Raw genomic sequence first — 21,204 nt, 5'->3', positions numbered from 1 at the left:
AAATGCTGGAACCTTGGGCTCCAGCAGTGATGGTTAGGAAACAGTGTACCTCGTATTTAAATGGACTATACAATATAACACATGGGTATCAAAAGATGCTCACGTTAATATGGCAGGACTAATTTTAAATTAATTCATTTTTAAGCTGGATCTTTTAGGTTTAAATGAATCTGGTTACTGAAATCCTTTATTGGTTATTCTGGAGCAAGTGTTATTAACTATATGTAGAGACCTGCTTAGAAGACAAGAAAGTGTATTAGTCTTCTGGGCTAATTGGAGCCTTTGGCTCTTGCCCTTCACCTTACTCCAAAGGCTCATCCCCTAGGCAATGCCGGAACCTTTAATATCTGGAGCAGAAGGAAAAAAGTAGCCTCAGTTTGGATCCCTTCAAGGTGTCATCTCCTGGTTTGAGCAGAAACCTATGGAGCTCACAGCAAGGCAGCACCCAGGAGAGTTCCTAGTGAGCAACTTTGACAAGGTCTGACACCAAACTGAAGCCTTTTATGCTACCGTCCCAGAGTTCACCTTTTCCTTCAAAATAGAAGCCTTAAAGGGACAGGTCTCTGACCTGGAACCTAGCATCCTCCATCTCTCTAAAAGTGCATGCCTAGTGTGCTGCTGAGCACATCAGCTTCATGGAATGTACGACACTTGGAGAAGGGGGTGCTCATCCAGGGTAGGAGCTAGGCCTGGGGTTCTCAGGCTCAGGGGTCTCTGGTAGCTCAGGCTAAGGAATCTCGGGTTCTGGAGTGGTGCTCAGGCCTTGAGTTTCCTCTGTTCACACCATTTGTTCTTTGGGCTCTCAGTCCATGTTCAGGTCACTGCTGGACTCCTGGGTCATGACAGAAGGCAGATGATCTTAGAGTTCTTACAAGTAGACTTCCTCAGAGCTCTGAGAATCAGCACGCTCTAAAGTCAGGTGGTGCTTCTTAACAGCATCTTGAGCTGTTGAAGGAAGGGATCTGTTCCTAGCCACCCCATGTACATAAATTCTTCAAGAAATGGCTTCTTATCAGGTTCCAGGCTGTGGCCACATCTGAATCTATTTCCTTTGTGCATCAGCTGGATTCTTTAACAAGAGCCCATGCCAGCATTGCAGACTCCCACAGCAGATGTAGTAATGGCAAGGGTACCTGCCACATGATTGAACCAATGCATGTGGGAAGCCAACTGAAACATTTCCACAGCTGTTTGGAGCTCTGTCCATCTGCATGTGGTTTTCAGCAGCAACTACATCACAACAAGTAGATATGAACCTACCCAAAACAGCTATTTGCAATATAAGAAGTGGGGATGTTTGGGTTTGGATCCCCCCCCCCTCTCGGATTGCAGCAAAGGTCAATCTCCTTAATCTCCAGCCTCCTCCTAGGCCAAATCAAGCATCCGGTTGCATCCAGAAGCCTCATGCTCCATTGACCTGCATGCAAATTGATTATACTTTTAAATGTTCAAAAACAGCAATAACAACAACAACACTACACATAAAGCAAGGCCCCGTTTAAAGAAGGGACTCATTTCATTTTCATTTCATTTATTATATCTCTATACCACCCAATAGCCAAAGCTCTCTGGGCAGTTTACAAAGACTAAAACCCTAAAAATACGCTATGATAACATAATATAAAACCATTAACATACAAAATTATAAAAACAGTTTTAAACAATCAACAGTACAAATTCTAGTAGCCATTGAAAAGTCTTATCATATACTGTCAATGGCTGGGAGTATAGGAAAGTCTTAACACAGTGCCAAAAAGAGTACTGTATTGGTGCCAGGAGGACCTCATTGGGAGAGTGTTCCAGAGTCAGGGGGCCACCACTGAGAAGGCTTTCTCCCTTGTTGCTTTCCTCCAAACATCCCTCAGAGGAGGCACTTAGAGGAGAGCCTCAGATGATGATGGTAGTGTATGAGTAGGTTCATACCAGGAGAGGCACTCTGTCAGGTATTGTGGTGTTGGGAATTTAGAATTTACTAATGATTTTGTCTCAAACCACCTGTTTAAAATTATGACAGGTTCCCACTTCCTGTCTACTAATATTTAGTGCAGGCTAGGAGAAGTGGTTGCCTTGACACTGAGATGCCCTGACTTCCACACACCCAGACAATGATTTAAAATAGAATAGAATGCTTTTAGTTGAAAAATGTAACATGCACACACAACTTTCATAATTAATACAGAAACAGAAAAATAGATTTTGATTACTATATTCACGAGTGAAGGATCTGTCTTACTTCAAAGACCCTTTGCATAGGGTTGAAAAAGACCCTGGGAATCTAGAATTAAGGCAGAACCTAGTATCTGGGCTGAGGCTTTGTTTTATATCCTTGTACTATGCCTGTTTCCATGCCTATTTCTGTACTTGGTAACTATTATGTTTGAAACTTTCTGACTGGCTGTTGTAAGGTGGTCTAGCTCCTTCTGAGACCCTTATTCTAAATTGAAGTGCTTCCCATCTATTAACGTCATTGAGTTTCTTTAGGATGAACAAAGATGTCAGCAAAGTCCCCAACTTCTCCTTGAGTATCCTGTTTCTACACCTTGTGGCTGAAAGCATATGTAAAAAACATACCTTGTTGTGAACTGCCCAGAGAGCTTCAGCTGTTGGACAGTATCAAAATGAGAAATAATAATAATAATAGATGCATCAACTGCAACCATTTCCCAGAAACGTCTCTCTTTGTAAAAGTTGAAATGATTCTACTACCCAAACAAGCACTTCACAAAATACACTCATAGGCCCATAAAACCAATTTTTGGTCATCTTAGCTGCCCCTCCTATACCTGTCTAAACTACCTTATGCTATCTATGCTACTCTTCTATGTAAGCAAAACCTTATGGTGGGTTTGTGTAGCCTTCTGCCTTGAATAAGCTCAGTTACAACATCTTTTAAACTTCTTACAGTAGTCCTGAGCTGTGATTTTATAGGACAAAATCCTAGGCCAGCCAGCCAAGTAGGACTGAAACCACTGCCATGCAGTAGCTCCCACTCCCCAACTGAGACAGTTGCCCCAGAAAGACACTATGGTTAGTGGTACTGAAAGCTGCCAAGACACCAAGGCTGTTTCCATGCCAAAACCCAGCCCAAAGCCTGACTGAAATGTATCCCCATATTAGGTCTCATCCAAGAGTGGATGGAGCTGGTTGGCAACCACCCACATTCTCAGTGCTAACTTTGTTTTTTTCAACCAGCTCTGCCACAGTTTCAGGTAATGCACACACACCAGGGATACACTACAGTATTTTGTTATGAGGCCCTGCTTGTTAACCCTATTCTTCCATATCTGTACTGGCGGTAAGTTAGCTTCCAGGTCCAATTCAAGGAGCTGGTTATTACCTCAACAGCTTGAGCTCTATATACCTGAATGTGTGCCTTCTCCCTAGTAATATTGCTGAAGTTTGTAATTCCATGGTTTGGAATACGAACCTTGGTAACTCATAATGCTGTCCTTCAATTCAAAGTGAACATTATGGCCCTGGAGTTCTTCTCCACCTTGACATTTAACTGGTAGAAAACTCCTCTTTCCCATTCCTACCTGCCCATGTACCTGGCTGCTGCTACAGTGGAAGATCTCTCTCTCTCTTTCCCACCCCTCCTTCCCTCTTCTGGTACCTGGAACAAACCTTATTTTAGTAGAAGGTCAGGAGCCCTGGGAAGAATATATTGTCCAGAATCCCTGCTTCTACTACCATAGCAGCATTCAGACTTCCCTCTCTCCCTTTCTGGAGTAGCCACTATTGTCAGGTAGAAAGATCTTGAGGGATCATGGGAAGGGACCTTGAGGTTTCTGGGGGACAGCAATTACAAGTGAATTTTGACGTTCAGATTCCAGCTGAATATCAGGAAAAACGTCCTGACTGTTTTATAACAGTACAACAGTGAAACCAATGACTTAGGGAGGTAGTGGGCTGTCCCACACTGGAGGCATTCAAGACTGGACAGCCACCTGTCAGGGATGCTTTGACTTGGATTCCTGCATTGAGCAGGGAATTGGACTCAATGGTCTTACAGGCCTCTTCCAACCCTTGTTGTTGTTCAGTCGTGTCCGACTCTTCGTGACCCCATGGACCATAGCACGCCAGGCCTTCCTGTCCTGCGCTCTCTCCCAGAGTGTGCTCAAGTTCATATTCATTGCATCGGTGATGCTATCTAGCCATCTCATCCTCTGTCGTCCCCTTCTCCTTTTGCCTTCAGTCTTTCCCAGCATCAGGGTCTTTTCCAGAGAGTTTTCTCTTCGCATTAGGTGGCCAAAATATTTCAGCTTCAGCTTCAGTATCTGTCCTTCCAATGAGCACTCAGGGTTCATTTCCTCTAGGATGGACTGATTTGACCTCCTTGCAGTCCAGGGGACTTGTAAGAGTCTTCTCCAGCACCACAGTTCGAAAGCATCAATTCTTCGGCGCTCAGCCTTCCTTATAGTCCAGCTCTCACAGCCATACATTACTACTGGGAAAACCATAGCTTTGATTAGACGGACCTTTGTCGGCAAGGTGATGTCTCTGCTTCTTACGATGCTGTCTAGGTTTGCCATAGCTTTCCTCCCAAGGAGCAAGCGTCTTTTAATTTCATGGCTACAGTCACCGTCTGCGGTGATCTTGGAGCCCAAGAAAGTAAAATCTGTCACTGCTTCCATTTCTTCCTCTTCTATATGCCAGGAAGTGATGGGGCCAGATGCCATGATCTTCATTTTTTTAATGTTGAGTTTCAAACCAGCTTTTGCACTCTCCTCTTTCACCCTCAACAAGAGGCTCTTGAGATCCTCTTCGCTTTCTGCCATTAGGGTGGTATCGTCTGCATATCGGAGGTTGTTGATAATTCTCCCAGCAATCTTAATTCTGACCTGTGATTCATCCAACCCAGCATTTCTCATGATGTACTCTGCATATAAGTTAAATAAGCAGGGTGACAATATGCAGCCTTGTCGTACTCCTTTCCCAATTTTGAACCACTCGGTTGTTCCATGTCTGGTTCTTACTGTTGCTTCTTGACCCTCCTACAGGTTTCTCAGGAGACAGGTAAGGTGGTCTGGTACTCCCATCACTTTAAGAATTTGCCACATTTTGCTGTGATCCACACAATCAAAGGCTTTAGCGTAGTCAGTGAAGCAGAAATAGACGTTTTTCTGGAATTCTCTTGCTTTCTCCATGATCCAGCGAACATTGGCGATTTGATCTCTAGTTCCTCTGCCTCTTCGAAACCCAGCTTGTACTTCCGGTAGTTCTCGGTTTGCATACTGCTGAAGCCTAGCTTGTAGGATTTTGAGCATCACCTTGCTGGCATGTGAAATGAGCGCAATTGTGCGGTAGTTTGAACACTCTTTGGCGTTGCCCTTCTTTGGAATTGGAATGTAAACTGACCTTTTCCAGCCTTGCGGCCATTGTTGAGTGTTCCAAATTTGTTGGCATATTGAATGCAGCACTTTAACAGCATCATCTTTTAGGGTTTAAATAGCTCAGCTGGAATACTGTCATCTCCGCTAGCTTTGTTGTTACTAATGCTTCCTAAGGCCCACTTGACTTCACTCTCGAGGATGTCCGGCTCAAGTTCAGTGACCGCACTATCATGGCTATCAGGGACATTCAGATCTTTCCTGTATAGTTCTTCTGTGTATTCTTGCCACCTCTTCTTAATCTCATCTGCTTCTGTTAGGTCCCTCCCTTCTTTGTCCTTTATCATGCCCGTCTTTGCACAAAACGTTCCCTTGAGATCTCCAATTTTCTTGAAGAGATCTCTAGTCTTTCCCATTCTGTTGTTTTCCTCCATTTCTTTGCATTGTTCATTTAAGAAGGCCTTCTTGTCTCTCCTTGCTATTCTCTGGAACTCTGCATTCAGTTGGCTATATCTTCCCCTTTCTCCCTTGCTTTTCGCTTCCCTTCTTTCCTCAGCTACTTCTAAAGCCTCATCAGACAGCCACTTGGCTTTCTTGCATTTCTTTTTCTGTAGGATGTATTTAGTTGCTGACTCCTGAACAATGTTACGGACCTCCGTCCATAGTTCCTCAGGCACTCTGTCTATCAGGTCTAATCCCTGAAATCTATTCCTCACCTCCACTGTATATTCATAAGGGATATGATTGAGGTCATACCAGAATGGTTTAGTGGTTTTCCCTACGTTCTTCAATTTAAGCTGAAATTTTGCAACAAGAAGCTCATGATCTGAGCCACAGTCAGCTCCCGGTCTTGTTTTTACTGACTGTATAGAGCTTCTCCATCTTTGGCTGCAAAGGGCATAATCAATCTGATTTTGATATTGTCCAGCCTTACTATTCTGTGATTCTATGATTCTAAGTTCTGCAGGATGAACTTCCCACCCCCACCCTGAGCTCTCCACTATCGCTGGTAATTGCTGGCTCCAATACAAATAAAATCTCAGGGATCACCCTTCTTTTTGGAGATGAGATTTTGCAACTCAGTCTAGGACTTCTCAGTAGTTAATCTAACTTTGTGGAACACACTTTCTAGGGAAAACCACCTTACAAAAACTTTATAATACTTTTGCCAATTAAAAATTGGCCATCGGGTAGATCTTTCCAATGGGCTGGCTAGCTGGTTTGTTTTCATATTACTGGTTCTACTTAATTTACAATCTTTTCCTATAATATTTAGATTATTTATTTTGTATTGTTTTTATTTGATTTTATTGTATAACACTTCATGTATTTTGAATAGAGCAGTATTTCATCAATAACTCCTAATTTATCTGTAGATAGAATGTAATTCTACATTCTAATGTAGTCAGCTTTAATTTTTTATGTTTTCCATTTAAAACAGTTTAATGCTGCTTCTCCAATGCTTTAGGCAGCATACGTAAAATTAGAAACAAACATCTTAATATAAATATCTCCACAAAATTAAAAGATCATCAAAAATGCATTTCAACTGAAAGACCATTAGATAACCAGTTTTTAAAACCAACAGCCAATGTCTTTTCAAAAGAGAGTTTTCCATTCCCACCAGAAGACAGGGAGGAAGAAACAATCCCCTATCATCACCCCCACACAGGCACAGCATTCCAGCACTGTGTGCAGAGCCCACATCACTTCTGTGTTCTGTACAGCATCTAGCATAGTAGTAGTGCTAAATAAATGGCAATTGGGATTATTATCACATTAACATGCAACCTTGGTTTCGAGCCTGTTGAATGTAACTTCTATACTCTGTTCTCTATATGTGCTGCATAAATTAGAACCCTGGGATAGGCAACTACAGGAGATGCAAGGGACATTCCCCCCCCCAACACCTCCCCCCCCATGGGCCACATCCTGCAGAACAATGCACAGTCCTGTGGCGCCTGGAAAAAAATATTTTAGAATTGGTGATTTGCTGCTGAAATTCCATGGCAAGCCACTCCATAGTGCTAAAGGAGTTGAGTTTAGCTTGTTCTCAAGCTAAATTTGGCCCTATAAGCGCTCCAGAGCACTAAAAGGGTCAAATTTAGCAACATGACAATGGATGACCACTTCATTGAGCAGTGTAGCTCTTTCAAATATCTGGGGATCCATTTTAATGAAAGACCCAAATAGAAAAACCATTTCAAATGGTTACGCTAACACTAAAGAATTATCCAACAAATGTTGAAAATATTTTTTTCGAAAGGGGAGTGCTGGTAGGACCTGTCCTAAAAATATTTGTAGGGAAAGCAGTTGCCCAAATGTGCTGTGGTTGTGAGATCTGAGGTGGTGGCAATGAAGCCTCTTTGGAAGTACTCCAGAACAGATTCAATATTTGATATCAGTAGAGTAGTCTTCCCCAACTTGGCACCTTCCAGATGTATTGGACTACAATTCCCACCATCCCACACCAGCATCCCCAATTTCTGTGATGATTAGGATTATGGGAGTTGCTGTCCAACACTTCTGTAGAGTATGTAGCTGTGCATGGGCTCCAGTCTGGACCTGGTGAGCATATTGCTTACTCCTGCTGTAGAGTATGTATGAGGGGTCATAGCTCTACACAAGAGGCCATAGCTCAGTGGTAGAGCACATGCTTTGTATGCAGAAGTTCCCAGGTTCAGTCCCTGGTGTCTCTAAGTAGGGCAGGAAAAACTCCTTCCTGAAATCCTGGAGAGCCACTGCCAGTCAATGTTGACAATATTGGGCCAGATGGACCAGTGGTCTGAATCAGTATAAGGCAGCTTCTTTTGTAGCTGTACATGTACATATCTACAACCTGGTGCTCTCCAGATATGTTGACTATAATTCCCATGCCAGTTGGGGATGATAGGCATTGTCCAACACATCTGTAGTGTATGTAGCTGTACATGACCTCCAGTCTGGACTTGGGAAGCATATTACTTACTATCACACACTTCTGGATAGGGAAGTGATTAATAATAATTGTTCTTCTGAATGCTTTGGCATTATAAAAAAAAGACAAATAAGTATTTATTTACAGAGTATCACTCTTCCACAGCTGAAAGAAGCTTTCACAGAACTTAGATTCCAACAGATACCAACTGCTTATTTGGAAGGCATGTATCAACATATTCCTGTTAGAGATGGACTATGTATGTGTGGAGGCAGTTGCATAGAGGACTTAACCCATTATGTATTGATTTGTCCATTATATGACTCTTCCAAAATGAAATTTCTACTATGTGTCTCAATGTACTGGGTCGTCAATAAATGACATAGTGGCATACTTACTTTTAGATTAGTATAAGTATATATCCTATCAAGTTGCATTATTTGCAACAGCAGGTAAGAACATTGAGCAAATATCTTGAAAAATATGTCAGTGAGTTGCAAAGGTGATTCATTAGTCTGAGTAAGCTAAGTCAAAAGTAATTACTGAAAGTTTTTATTAAGGATTTATTTTAGCTATGCTTTTTATGTTAAATGAGAATTGAGAAACTCAGTTAATCATGTTTTATGTCTTTGCTTCAGACATTTTTACTTCATTTGTATTGTTTGCCTATGGCGACAAGTAATAAATGTTCATTGTATCAAAATGGTAATCTTAGATGGTTCACAGTAAAATAAAAATAAAGTAAAATAAAATAAAATAAACAAATTGCAGTCTCACACCAGCTTTATGGGAGTATCAAATATAAACAGATATGATCAAATTATTCCTTTTTATTTTGTTGGCTCATATTCCTAAAATGTATTATTTTTTTAAAGAAGTAAATACTGGTTTCTTATGCAGTAAAACATTGGAAAGCTTCTTGAAATAAATAGGAAGAGAACCACATTCTTCATTCTTCTTCTAAAGATATTACTGATAGCAGCATTAAATTATTGCACTGTAGTTTCATTCTATTGAGAAGAGATAGTATGTTTCACTAAAACATCAGGCAAATCATTGTGAATTTGCATGGTTAAAATATTAAGGCTTACTGTGTTATCTGTTTTATGGAACTGAGGTTCCTAAAATCACAGAGAAATAGAGCATTAGAAGGATTCTTGACTGGTAATCAAATCCAGGCTCTTTCTAAAAAGCAGAAATTCTACGTAAAGCCAGTTTTGCTAAAGGATTATTCGCCTTCATCTCCAGTGATGGACATCCTTAGATATATAAAAGGTAAAGGTGTCCCCAACCAGTCGTGTCCAACTCTAGGGTGCGGTGCTCATCCCCGTTTCTAAGCCGAAGAGCCAGCGCTGTCCGAAGACACTTCCGTGGTCATGTGGCCGGCATGACTGAACACCAAGGTGCATGGAACGCTGTTACCTTTCCCGCCGAGGCGGTACCTATTTATCTACTTGCAATTTCTTGCTTTCGAACTGCTATGTTGGCAGAAGCTGGGACTGAAGACGGGAGCTCACTCCGTCACGCAGCACTCGGGTCTCGAACTGCTGACCTGCCGACCTTCCAGTCTGCAGTTCAGCATCTTAACCACTAAGCCACCACGGCCCCGCTTAGATATATAGCTAGACATTATATTATGAAGGGTCCACCAGTCAATTCTGTGGTTTCATAGATTGAATCTGTCTAAACAAATGCTTGTTTAACTTGTTCTGAAAAATCTCCAGTGGTGGAGATTCTACCACACTTCAAGCCAAACTATTCCAGTGCTCTACAACCATACAGTTAGAAAGTTCTACATATGATATATTTTGCAGGAAATTATTTTAAATTAGTTGTATTATAATAAGGGTTAAAATGGAAGTGCTGCGTTGGGGATGGGAGGTTGTTGCAGGCATCTTAACTGTCCTGGGCAAAGAGTAGCCACAAAAGAGTGTACTGCTATTCTCCAGTGCCCTTGCCTTCCCGCCCCCTGCCCCTGCCCCATTCATACATATCCTGTGTGGAAGACAGTGGCATTGCCTGATGAGGGTGGAATTGGTTATCTAGCGTAGTTTAAATCCATATGCTGTTGACAATATTGCAAGTGGAGGAAGTAGAGACATGGGAGATGAGCAGCAAACTTTGAGTCCTACTTTGAGCCTTTGGTATCCCCCTGCCTCTGTCGGACAACGTAACTGCTGCACATTTGTCGTTCTAAGACAGAACACTTGTAAGGCTTCTGAGAAGCAGGCCTTTGATATTTGTTCTGAGTCTAAACCTCCCTGTCCCCAAAAACTGAATTACCTCCTAGTTCGTGTTGGTCTTTTTACCTCGTATTTAGGAAGTTACATGTTGTTTACTGTTGCAGCTGTCACCTGAAGCAGGGACCTGTCCAGTAGGGGGCATGCTGGAAACTGAAGCTCTGTATGCAGTATTCCCTGAAGAATGCCACAGCAGGCTGGCAGTCCACAGTCAGCAGACCTGCAGAAGCCCCAGTATTGGTTAAGCGGTCAGGTCATTCTGCTGACCCAGGGGTGGCCCTAGACTAGCTGCCAGAAACGCGTGCCCTAGGTGAACCATGCAGTCAGCACCCCCAATCTCCAAGGACAGATCTAGGCTGAGTTTTTTTGTAAACTGGGAAACATTTTGCCCCCGTTTTCCATTTAATGAACAGGCAACCCACCCATCCACCCCGAAGATGATGGTGTTGTTTTTACTAAGCACTGTATCCGCACAGAGAGTCTGATAAAAACAACAAAGGAAAACAGCACAGCCCTGGAAGCAGGGACCTTGGAAGAAGGGTCCTGGTTGCATCCTTGGGGCAGCATGGACAACAAGGCACAGCCAACACCTAGGTTCTGCCCTCTGAGGGCCAAGGAAGCAGCTGTTCTCAGGGGTGCCTCTCACTCCTTGCCTATAACTGGGTGCAGCAGCAGAGCAGGAGGATATCCTGCGTTGCCTGAGGGAAACCAGGTCCCAAAGGCGGGCAGCCTGACTTAGCCCCACCATCCCTAGTCCCATGCCCACCTCTACAGCTTCAGTCATATTCCCCCTGTATGCTCACAGGAATTGAAATAATTACATTATTTTATTTGTTTTTCATTATTATTTGTGTTTTCTTCCTTGTGTTTGGTGCCCCACTTAACTTGGCGCCCTAGGTGACCACCTAGTTCGCCTATATGGACGGCCCAGCCCTGCACTTACCTGTTTAAAACTTTCCTCTGTCCTTGGGAATGTGAATTGGCTAGGTGAATGCCTTAATTGGAATGGTTGGATCACCTAGTTTTTATTGCACTTCAGGAGCGACATTAAGCTATAGTATTTCCCACCCGAAATTCTGTAACGGTCACAGCATTCCAGCAGTCTGCTCACAATATGGAACATCTTGCCTACTAAAGATCCGTCAGAAAGTAGCTACGGTATCATTATTAGAAAAAGACAGGCAAAAATTGCATCCTAATAACTTGGCTTGGGAGGAAAGGCTTCAATTTAATTATTTAAAAATATACAGTTTATGCATGTCAGGAATTTGGGACCATATTAGTTGGACTATAATAACTTTGTCATGGATATCTTACTTACTGCTTGCATGAACCTTTTTCTCCCATTTTCTATGAAAAACTGATTCCCCATGGTAAGCAACTATAAGCTATTTAGTTTCTTTCTTGTTGGTTATAGTATAAAATATCCCAGATATGCAGCATACATAAAATCAGATTAGTGCTTAATTTAAACTGTCACTACCCTGCATGTCAAGATGATAGAATGTTTTTTCAGAGTTTAAAAATGAAAACAATGGCTGCCACTTGATTCCCATGGCATAATCTATCTCTGTTGTAGGGAAAAAAACAACAACCTACCTATGTTTTTAAAATGCATTCCTTTTCATTGATACTGACATGAAATATACATATTTTAGATTGCCCTCTTGTATTACGTTTTAGGGTTTTCAATTGTATTATTTTTTTCTTTGCTAGACGGTTGGAACAAAATTCAATCAAGGCCATCCCCCCTGGAGCTTTCTCACCATATAAAAAGCTTAGAAGAATGTGAGTAAGAAATATTTTGGAATTTATATAAAAACATTTTGATTTGTTTTTAAAGGTCATGGTTTATACAAAATACCTTCCATCAATGTATGAGTACTTAAGAATGTCTGACAGCTGACAGATTAGTTGATATGGCTATGTCTGATTGTTGGGTCTATGTTAGCTCCTTTGTCATGTTAATATCTGACACTTATGACAACTTCTTAATACGAAATCACTTGAATATGTATGTTGGGCAGTTGACAAAAATACTCCTTTAAAAATCTATTTTAAGCCATATAATTTCAATGCAATATCTCTGATAGTGTAACATTCAGTGCCTGTACTAAGCTAATTTCCTCTACCCCAAATATATAAAATGCATTAAAGCTTTAAATTGTTACCAAAATATATGCCATTGTTCTGGATGATGTAGTATACTGAACTGTGTTTTCTTTTAATAATATGAAAAGCTAATTAGTTGGCTTTTATGATTAAATCCATTAACTGTGCCTGATGAGATTGAAATAAATAGCTCTTTATCCTTTTCTGTGATGATGAAGCTTGACAGCATTACATGTATACTTGAATTAATGTAATATAATCTCGTTTCTCATTTTAGTGATCTAAGCAATAATCAGATCTCAGAGGCAGCGCCAGATGCTTTCCAGGGTTTGCGCTCACTAAATTCACTGTAAGTATCAGTAAGAAGAAATGCAAAATTCCCGGAATTCGTAGGGTTCAGGTTGTGACCAGTTTTCATATCATTGAACACTTACATATGCGTCTATTGGCACTGACATTATGAAATAATTTCAGTGACATCAGAACTCCATAAGTAAAGTCCTGCTTGATTAGAACAAAGGTCTATTTCATTTAGCATCCTCTTTCCATTGCTGGCAAGCCTTCCCATGTAGCCTGCAATCAGGACATTTATTTATTTTATTTATTAGTACATTTCTATCCTACCTTTCCACCAAAAATGGCACTCAAATGGCACCAAAAATGGCACTCAATAAAATACAGATTACAACAAAATCCTGATTAAAATATAACATAAAAACAAATCAATTAAAAACACAACAGTGAAATAAATTAATAGCACCAACCAATCACAAACCCCGTCAGCAACAGACGAGCATATGTGCCAAAGGCCTGCCTGAATAAAAATGTCTTTGCTTGCCGGTGGAAAGACAACAAAAAGGGAGGCAACCTAGCCTCCCTTATCAGGAAGTTTCAGAGCTGGGGACCAGCCATTGAAGAGACCCTTTCTTGCATCCCCACCAAACCTATGGTGGTGGGACTGAGAGACGGGCCTCCCCAGAAGATCTGGGGATCTCCCCAGCCTAGTTTGTATTGGAGAATGCAGTCTTTCAAATAATACTGTATATCGAAAACCGCATCCACAATAAACCTGTGAGGTAGGAACCATTACTCTGATACATAGATACTGTATATAGTGAGGGTGTTCGCACAGCATGTGCTCATAAGCCATGACAGCCAGACCCGCCAACCTAAATATTTAACCCCCGACTGTGGGATGTTGTTTGTGTCAATGGGGCTGGCAGGGGTTATGTGAGAGTTAAATAAGTCATAATGGGCCGTGCGGAGTCGTGCGAACCCAGTCAGTTTCAAATGTGTAGAAAGTGTGACTGATTCATAACTAGGCATCCCTGACATCATCTAAAGGAGATAATATCTGCATGCATATTTACTGAACCAAAATAGGTGGAAACTGCCGTGGCAGATACTTAAACTTCAGATGCTGTGCCACGTGTACTTCCTTTGACTCATGTTCCTAGCTAGTACACATGGGTGGGCCCGGGTGTGGGGAGGGCCTGAAAAAAGTTTTTTTTTTTAATTGCTGCTGAAATGTGGTAGCAAACCAGCTATTCCTTCCCTTTTTCTTTTTTTTGGGGGGGTGCCCCTCTTGCAGAGCAGCACCCATGGGTGGGGAGTGGTCTGGAGGCTGAAAATGGCCCCATCCCTGCAGTACACAGTTAGAAATTGACATTATAATTGGATACTGCCTTGCACATCTTATGGAGAGGTGGGGTACCAAAGTTTTAAAATAAATAAATATTTCCACTTTCAGAACTCCTAATCCTTAACATGTAAAGACAGTGTACTTGTATTTAAATCAGTTTAATTGTACTGATTTTAATAAGATGACACTTTCTCAAATCGAGTTTACAGTCTAAGCACATTTGTTTGGAAATAAATCCCACTGAAGCACACATGTTTAGGATCAAAGCCTAAAATTGTAATCCCCCTCGGCAAGGACCATGTACCTACCATACTACTGCTGTTTAAAGAATGTTTCATGTAACAACCATGCGGACCCTTAAGCGGGAGTAAATCTCATTCTGAGTAAATATGTATATGATTGGTAACAATGCTTTTTTAGTAATGTTGCAGCTTGCACAGGAGCTTTGTCAGGCAGCAAAAGCAGGATGTTTACTGAACCCCTGATGAGTTGCCATACAAGGCTGGTGGGATGCAGTTGGATTGGTCGGTCACATCTTGTGCTGGCCTGATTACGGTAGTATTACTCTACTCCAAATTCTTACCTAGACATTTCATCTGCCTGCTCACAGAGGAGCTAAGGTCCTGCAAAGAGTTCTACTTGCTACCTTTTAGACCTGGATCTCTAGAATTTCATGGTTATCCGTATCTGATCAACTTTGCAAAAGAGCTTTGGTGTTATAAACAGCTTGGTTTTGATCTAGCAGCTAAGTGCTATGCAGTTTATTTGAATTTGCTTGCAGTGTTTTGATTTCTGCTAGCAAGTACAGCCCCTGAAAAACTTACTTCACTTACTAATAATATTGTTTAGGAAAAGTCAATGAAAAGATTGTGATACATTAAGTGGAACTGACCAGAACAAAAGCAAAAAGACAGGAAATTAACATTGACTCCACAGTGAGACTACTGATTATTGAGAGCTGGAGGTATGTTAGAGTTGTTTTGAATCTCATCCCTAAATTCTAACACCTTTGTTCTGCTTGTGTCAAGGGCATATGGCTTTAGGGGACTTCTAGAAACATTAATTTCTGTTTCCAATCAGTCACTTTTCTGGATTATTTCTTACAGTGTTCTATATGGAAATAAAATCACAGAACTTGCCAAAGGCCTGTTTGAAGGACTTTTCTCTCTGCAGTTGTTGTGAGTATATATTTACTAAAATCTGCTTTTATTTCTGTTCACTGAGAAGTTTTTGGATTAAAATATATCAACCTTTGAAAATGCTTTGTCCAAGGGAATATCAGTCTTTTGAAGACAGCTTTTTATGACCCTTTCTTACAATATTTTCCTGTCTCCGTCTTTTCCAAGAACAAGTGAACCTTTTCATATTTCTTGTTGTTTTTGAGTGTTAACAATGTCATTTTCCTGGTTGGTTAGTTGACTTTACCTCACACACACATACACCCTTTCAAAATTCATATTTTCAAAAATCCTTTTTGTTTATATTTCTGCTGGTTAGATGGATTTTTTCAAAGGGCTGGCCCTCTCATGAAGTGAGGTGAAGTCCTGGCCTCAGATGGCGGAGTGGCAAATGGCACGCTTCTCTCACTGCTGCTGTGCTACCTCTATTTGTGACCACCACTGCTAACACCACCGTGTCTCTTACCCCTCTCCCTCTCAGAGTGAGAGGGTTTAGGCAGTGGTCATTTCAGGCATATCAAAGAGGTATAGCTAAAATGGCTATCCGAACCAAAGTTTGCTTTTGACCTGTTACTGGCAGGAAGCTTGACCTGGGGAAAAAGACCATTACGAGAAACATTCTTGCTCAATATAGTTCATGTCCCAGACAGGTCAAAACCACAAAGGACAAGTTGGGAAATTTCTATAGAACTGTACGAGTAAAAATAAAACATTGAATATGAATAATAAATATGAGGAGGTAGGATTACAAGAGCACAGTAACCAATCACATCACATATCATTATAAAAGTAAAGGGAAGATACTGGCTGAGATTGGTCCTGGCAGAAATCTGTATTGATACTATATGCACCCTGCTTCATTGTTTTCTTTTCCTGCTGTAACCTTTGTCAACGAATACTATGGTATCAATTTGTTTCTATAATTGTCTTAAATATACTTGCTTAGTGTTAATAAATGTTTAAAATATAGTCTATGAGCATATATTTATAAGGTAACTGTGCTGAGTGTAAAAGGACTGGGTCCTTCTCAGCATCAGAAACACCACATCTCTGTGGACCCAGATATAGACAGGAAGTAGGACCCTGTCAAGATAACATGAGGTCTGGTTAATTAGGTTTATTATCCATAAATTATTTCTCATACAAGGGCAGGCAGCCAACTACAGGTGGTCTCTAGGGACACATCTCCTCCCACAGTGCCTAACTCTAAAGAAGGTGTTAGGAGCGTCCTAGCGGCCTCTTTCAGTAGACTCCAGTAGCGAACTCAAGACACAGACGAAAGGATTCTTTTCAAGGCTTTAATCCTTTTACAACTTAATGACTCTTTCAGATGCTAGTCACCAGCGACTAAGCAAGGAACAGCAGAGTAGCTTATGCTCCGAGTAGGCAGTTGATCCCCGTTAGAAGGAGAGTCACTTGAAGACCCTGAACTTATGGGCTAGGGAGAGATCCTCCCTATTTCCCTTGGGTCCACAGGAGGCAGCCGTTGCTTACGTGCCAAACGGGCGCTACGCCTCCTTTCCGCACCCTCCATCGCTCGTCGCTGTCTGCGTCGAGCGTCTAGCAAGCCCTGTTCCCGCACTTTCTCACTGCTAGGATCACTATCTATCTCAGGAATGCCGGCAGGAGGAATCTCTGCCAGCTGCTGTGCCTGTGAGGGATGAGCTGGCTCCTCTCCCACGGATTGCTGATCCTCCTCAGAATCAGAACTGCTCTGGGGTTCTATCGGCTCAGTTTCCACCCTGACAGAAGGACCCCTCAGGGCCAGGCATTTGACCCTGGCTGCCTCTACAAAGAGTCACACCAGCTCCTTTGCAATGTTTGGCTGTTCAGAGAGCTCACTGCCCTGCAGAGTGGGTGATGGTAATGGCAATGTGGTAGATCTGTAGCAGGGAGAACACAAGCGGGTGCGTGGAAGAGGGAGACAGAGCGAGCAGGGGGGAGGGAGACAGGCACAGTGGATGGGCAGGTGGGGAGAGGAAGAAGAGTGGCAGACATGGGAAGAGGGAGACGTACATGGCGGTGGAGGGTGAGGTGGGGAGGCAGCAGCAGTAGTGGCCAGTGTTGATAGCAGCCAGTGGCAGCACATGTGCTTTCCCACTTCAGGTGGCAGGAGAGTTGTACCGGTGCTGTTTTTTCACATATTTTTCCAAACCTTCTGGTTTATTTTAAGTGGTTTATTTACCTGACTATAGAATTATTTATGATCATTGAAGATTACTTTTCAAATTTTGGGGAGATAGACTATTTCTCAGATATCTCTGCCAGAATGGTCATACGTAAGATAAAAGCACACTTTGCACAATATGGCATACCAGTCGCTGTGTGTTCAGCTAATGGGATCCAGTTTGTTGCAGCAGAATTCCTGTACTTCAGCAAGGACTGGGATTTGAACACATCACTTCATCACCTGGGTATTCTCAAAGTATTTGCAAAGTAGAATTCATAGTAAAAACAGCTAAGAAACTCTTGAGAAAAGCAAAAGCGGCAGGGGCAGACCCATATCTAGCACTTCTAAATCATCGGAACTCTCCATCGCAAAGCCTAAACTCAAGTTCAACACAAAGGTTAATTAGTCAAAGAACAAAGACACTTTTACCAACAAGTGGCAGGCTATTGGATCAGGGGTTACAGGAGCAACCCTTGGTGAACTGAGGAGGTAGCAGCAATAGAGACAGGTCCTGTATTACAACCAATTGGCAAGAGATCTTCCAGGCCTAGAGCCAGGGGACACAGTGAAAATCCACCCCCTAACAGACTGAGTTTGGGACAAAGCAACTGTAATTCAACATGATAACTCACAATCGTATAAGGTACAGATGGACAGCAGACGAATACTGAGACATTACAGAAGACATCTAAGGAAAATAACCAAAGAATCAGGTGAGACCATGAATTCGAATGAGGGACAAGCATATAACCAGCGGAGGCTCTTCCAAGATGAGGCAAGAAGGAAATCCTTGCCATGTGCTGAGCAGAGGATAGTCCAGGGGAGATTACTGCAGAAGAAGAAACTGCAGCAAGAGCACCTGAGTCTAGAGAGGAGCAGAATAAAGGATGGCAGCTGAAAGATGTCATCACTGAACCCAGACACACTCGAAGTGAGTCAGTTATTAAGAGACCAGTGCACCTGAAAGAACTGCACACCTGCAAAGTTGCAGTTTATTTTTTTATTTCAGTCTTTCTCAAAAGAGAAGGGATGTAACAGTATGAAAGAACTGCTGGATTCGGCCTAGATGGGGTGTGCTTCTTGGGAGGAGCAAGGAAGTAGTGAGGCAACATCCACGGCTTCTGGCCTGAGGAGAGAGAGGCCACAGCCTGAGAGAACTCTGTAGAGGCCTTTGTTTGGAGGTTTTGTTTAGAAAGCAGAGTCTGTTTGGTTCTATGGAGTGCAATCACCAGCTTTGAAACACACTCTACTTTTATATGGCAGTGTAAAATTCTAGTCACATAACATGGATCCGTTGTGTTTGAAGGAACTTGGGTTGAGCTGAAACAACTTATTTGGGCTGGAGTGAGGGTGAGAGGGAAAGAGAAAGGCGTGTGTGTGTGTGTGCATCTGCTGTTTTCAGCCATTTTTAGCACTTGTTGTGAAAACATTCTAGTAATTTCCATACTGTCCTTCTCTTTGCCATTTTCCTTCTTTGCTCTCACAGCCTTTGGTCTCATTTGGCCACTCACATGATTTTGTTGGCAATGTCAGAATGCTATATCTAAAGTGATGACTCATGGTTCAGATATAATGCTAATCCATAATTTTACCATTATGAGAAAGAGCTGCAGCAAGCCCCAGGCTTGCATTCTCCCCTCTCTTACAGTGCAGCCTAGAGGAGAGTTCAGAAGCTTTTACTTCTGTTTTAAATTAACCACACCTTGCCATGTCGTCCAAACCTAGACAAACTGTAGTTAATGTTAACTATGGTTAGTTGAAACAAACGAACTTCAAACCACAGGTTATGGTTCAGATGGCATGCTAAACTGCAGTGACTCGAAAATGGAAGCTTCAGATCTCCTTATGCCTGCACTGTAGAAAGACAGACCAAGCTTCACTTAGGCTTGTTCTTGTAAAGCTAAACCATGGTTTAGCGTTACATCTCAACACGGCCAATGACTTCCTATCTAGTTTCCGCATATATTCATTTTCAAGTAAATACCTCCATGTATATGCAATGTACATTTACTACTGAAATTTTATTTTAAGGAAGTAGATATATCACTGGGTGCACTGGGCACAGGACTACTACACTTAAATTAGTTGTATATGACATGAGTGAAATTCAAGAAAATAAATTTGCTAAAATAAAGATTGTCAAACTACTGAAGCTTAAGGAACAATAAACCAATTCTTACTTTGTTTTATCATTCTATTTGGTTTCACAGATTATTAAATGCTAACAAGATAAATTGCCTGCGAGTAGATGCTTTCCAAGACCTCCACAACTTGAACCTTCTCTCTTTGTACGATAATAAGCTTCAAACCATTGCAAAGGGCACCTTTTCCCCACTACGAGCAATTCAAACCCTGTATGTATTAGAATTGTCTATTTGTTATGTGCTTCAGGCTTTTGGTTTCTGTTCCCAAATAGACCAGGAAAACTTTGGGAACTGCAGAGACCAACCACAAACATGTAAAAACGTTCTTTTCTTTTTATTTGTGAAAGGCATTTGGCTCAGAACCCATTTATTTGTGACTGCCATCTGAAGTGGCTGGCGGATTATCTCCATACAAACCCTATTGAAACCAGCGGTGCTCGCTGCACCAGCCCCCGCCGTCTGGCAAACAAAAGGATTGGCCAGATCAAAAGCAAGAAGTTTCGCTGTTCAGGTAATTTCCTTAGTTCAGCTGCTACTTTTCTTTCAATTCCAAAAAAACTCACACAAACCCCTACTCCCCCCGCCCCCAACCAGTGGTTGCAGATGGCTTTAACAAAAACGCAGCCCCATTCTTTAGCAATCATGGCAACTCTGGATTGAGGCTGTTTTGTCATGCAACATTCCTATAGTTAACACACTTGTTCCTACCTCTGTCGGACACAAACTATGTGTGAAGAAATGGAATACCTGGTGCTTTGTGATTAAATAATACAGTTCCGAGATATCCCTCTTGTCAGCTGCTTCTTAAAAACTAAAAATATGTAATATCAGTAAAATTTAAAAAAAACAAAATCCACCAGCAGAGTGTAAAACATGACATTCATATTATACACAGGGACGCTCATATCATGCTGAAATGTACTGTTTGCTTTTTCTAATCTTATTCCACTTCCTACTTACTGGTTTCTAAAGCCTAACTTCTGTCATCTGGTATCCAGCTGTTCCAGGTGCATTTCATATTCTGCAGTTAATTCTGTCTTTAGTGTAAATACCAGAAGGGTGCAGCTGATCTTGGCTGCAAATATATTTATATGTAGTCACATTGCATCAGCAGTTGATTTGAATACACATTTTTTCCCTCACAATTACCTATAATTAACTCTAGTCCATACTCAGTCTAATCGACTTAATTCTTTGCTTGCTGACATTCAGGTGCATATTCTATTTTTTTCTCTTTTTTATTTAGCTAAAGAACAGTATTTCATTCCAGGTAGGTTTGCCTCTGCAGTAAAACTAACTGTAGGGCCCTATTCCTCCCTCACCAAAACCGTTTTTTTTTAACTTCTAAAAAATGGTTGCATGCATTTTAACCCTAGTGAGAACCTCTTAGAATAGTAATAGTTTTCTAGTTTTGTTTTCCCAATACATGGGCTTTGCATGCAGCTCTTGATATCCAACTCACCAATGAGCA

At 41.6% G+C, this 21,204-nt stretch overlaps 1 protein-coding gene across 2 annotated transcripts in view; it reads left to right on the top strand.

Annotated features, from left to right (window-relative positions):
- SLIT2 (slit guidance ligand 2) overlaps window positions 1–21,204 on the top strand; it is a 376,411-nt gene that overhangs the window by 252,497 nt on the left and 102,710 nt on the right. For both annotated transcript variants that reach the window (XM_084857037.1, XM_084857038.1), the window contains 5 exons: window positions 12,204–12,275; window positions 12,877–12,948; window positions 15,348–15,419; window positions 19,800–19,943; window positions 20,081–20,244. In XM_084857037.1, coding sequence (XP_084713163.1) covers window positions 12,204–12,275; window positions 12,877–12,948; window positions 15,348–15,419; window positions 19,800–19,943; window positions 20,081–20,244 — 524 coding nt within the window. The remainder of the gene's footprint in view (window positions 1–12,203; window positions 12,276–12,876; window positions 12,949–15,347; window positions 15,420–19,799; window positions 19,944–20,080; window positions 20,245–21,204) is intronic.

Source organism: Heloderma suspectum, chromosome 5 (genome assembly GCF_057233095.1).
Source record: "Heloderma suspectum isolate Gila_16-S chromosome 5, 16-S_ref, whole genome shotgun sequence".
Taxonomy (NCBI): Eukaryota; Metazoa; Chordata; class Lepidosauria; order Squamata; family Helodermatidae; genus Heloderma; species Heloderma suspectum.
Note: the sequence above shows the minus strand (reverse complement) of the source record. Positions and strands in the feature narration are given on the sequence as shown.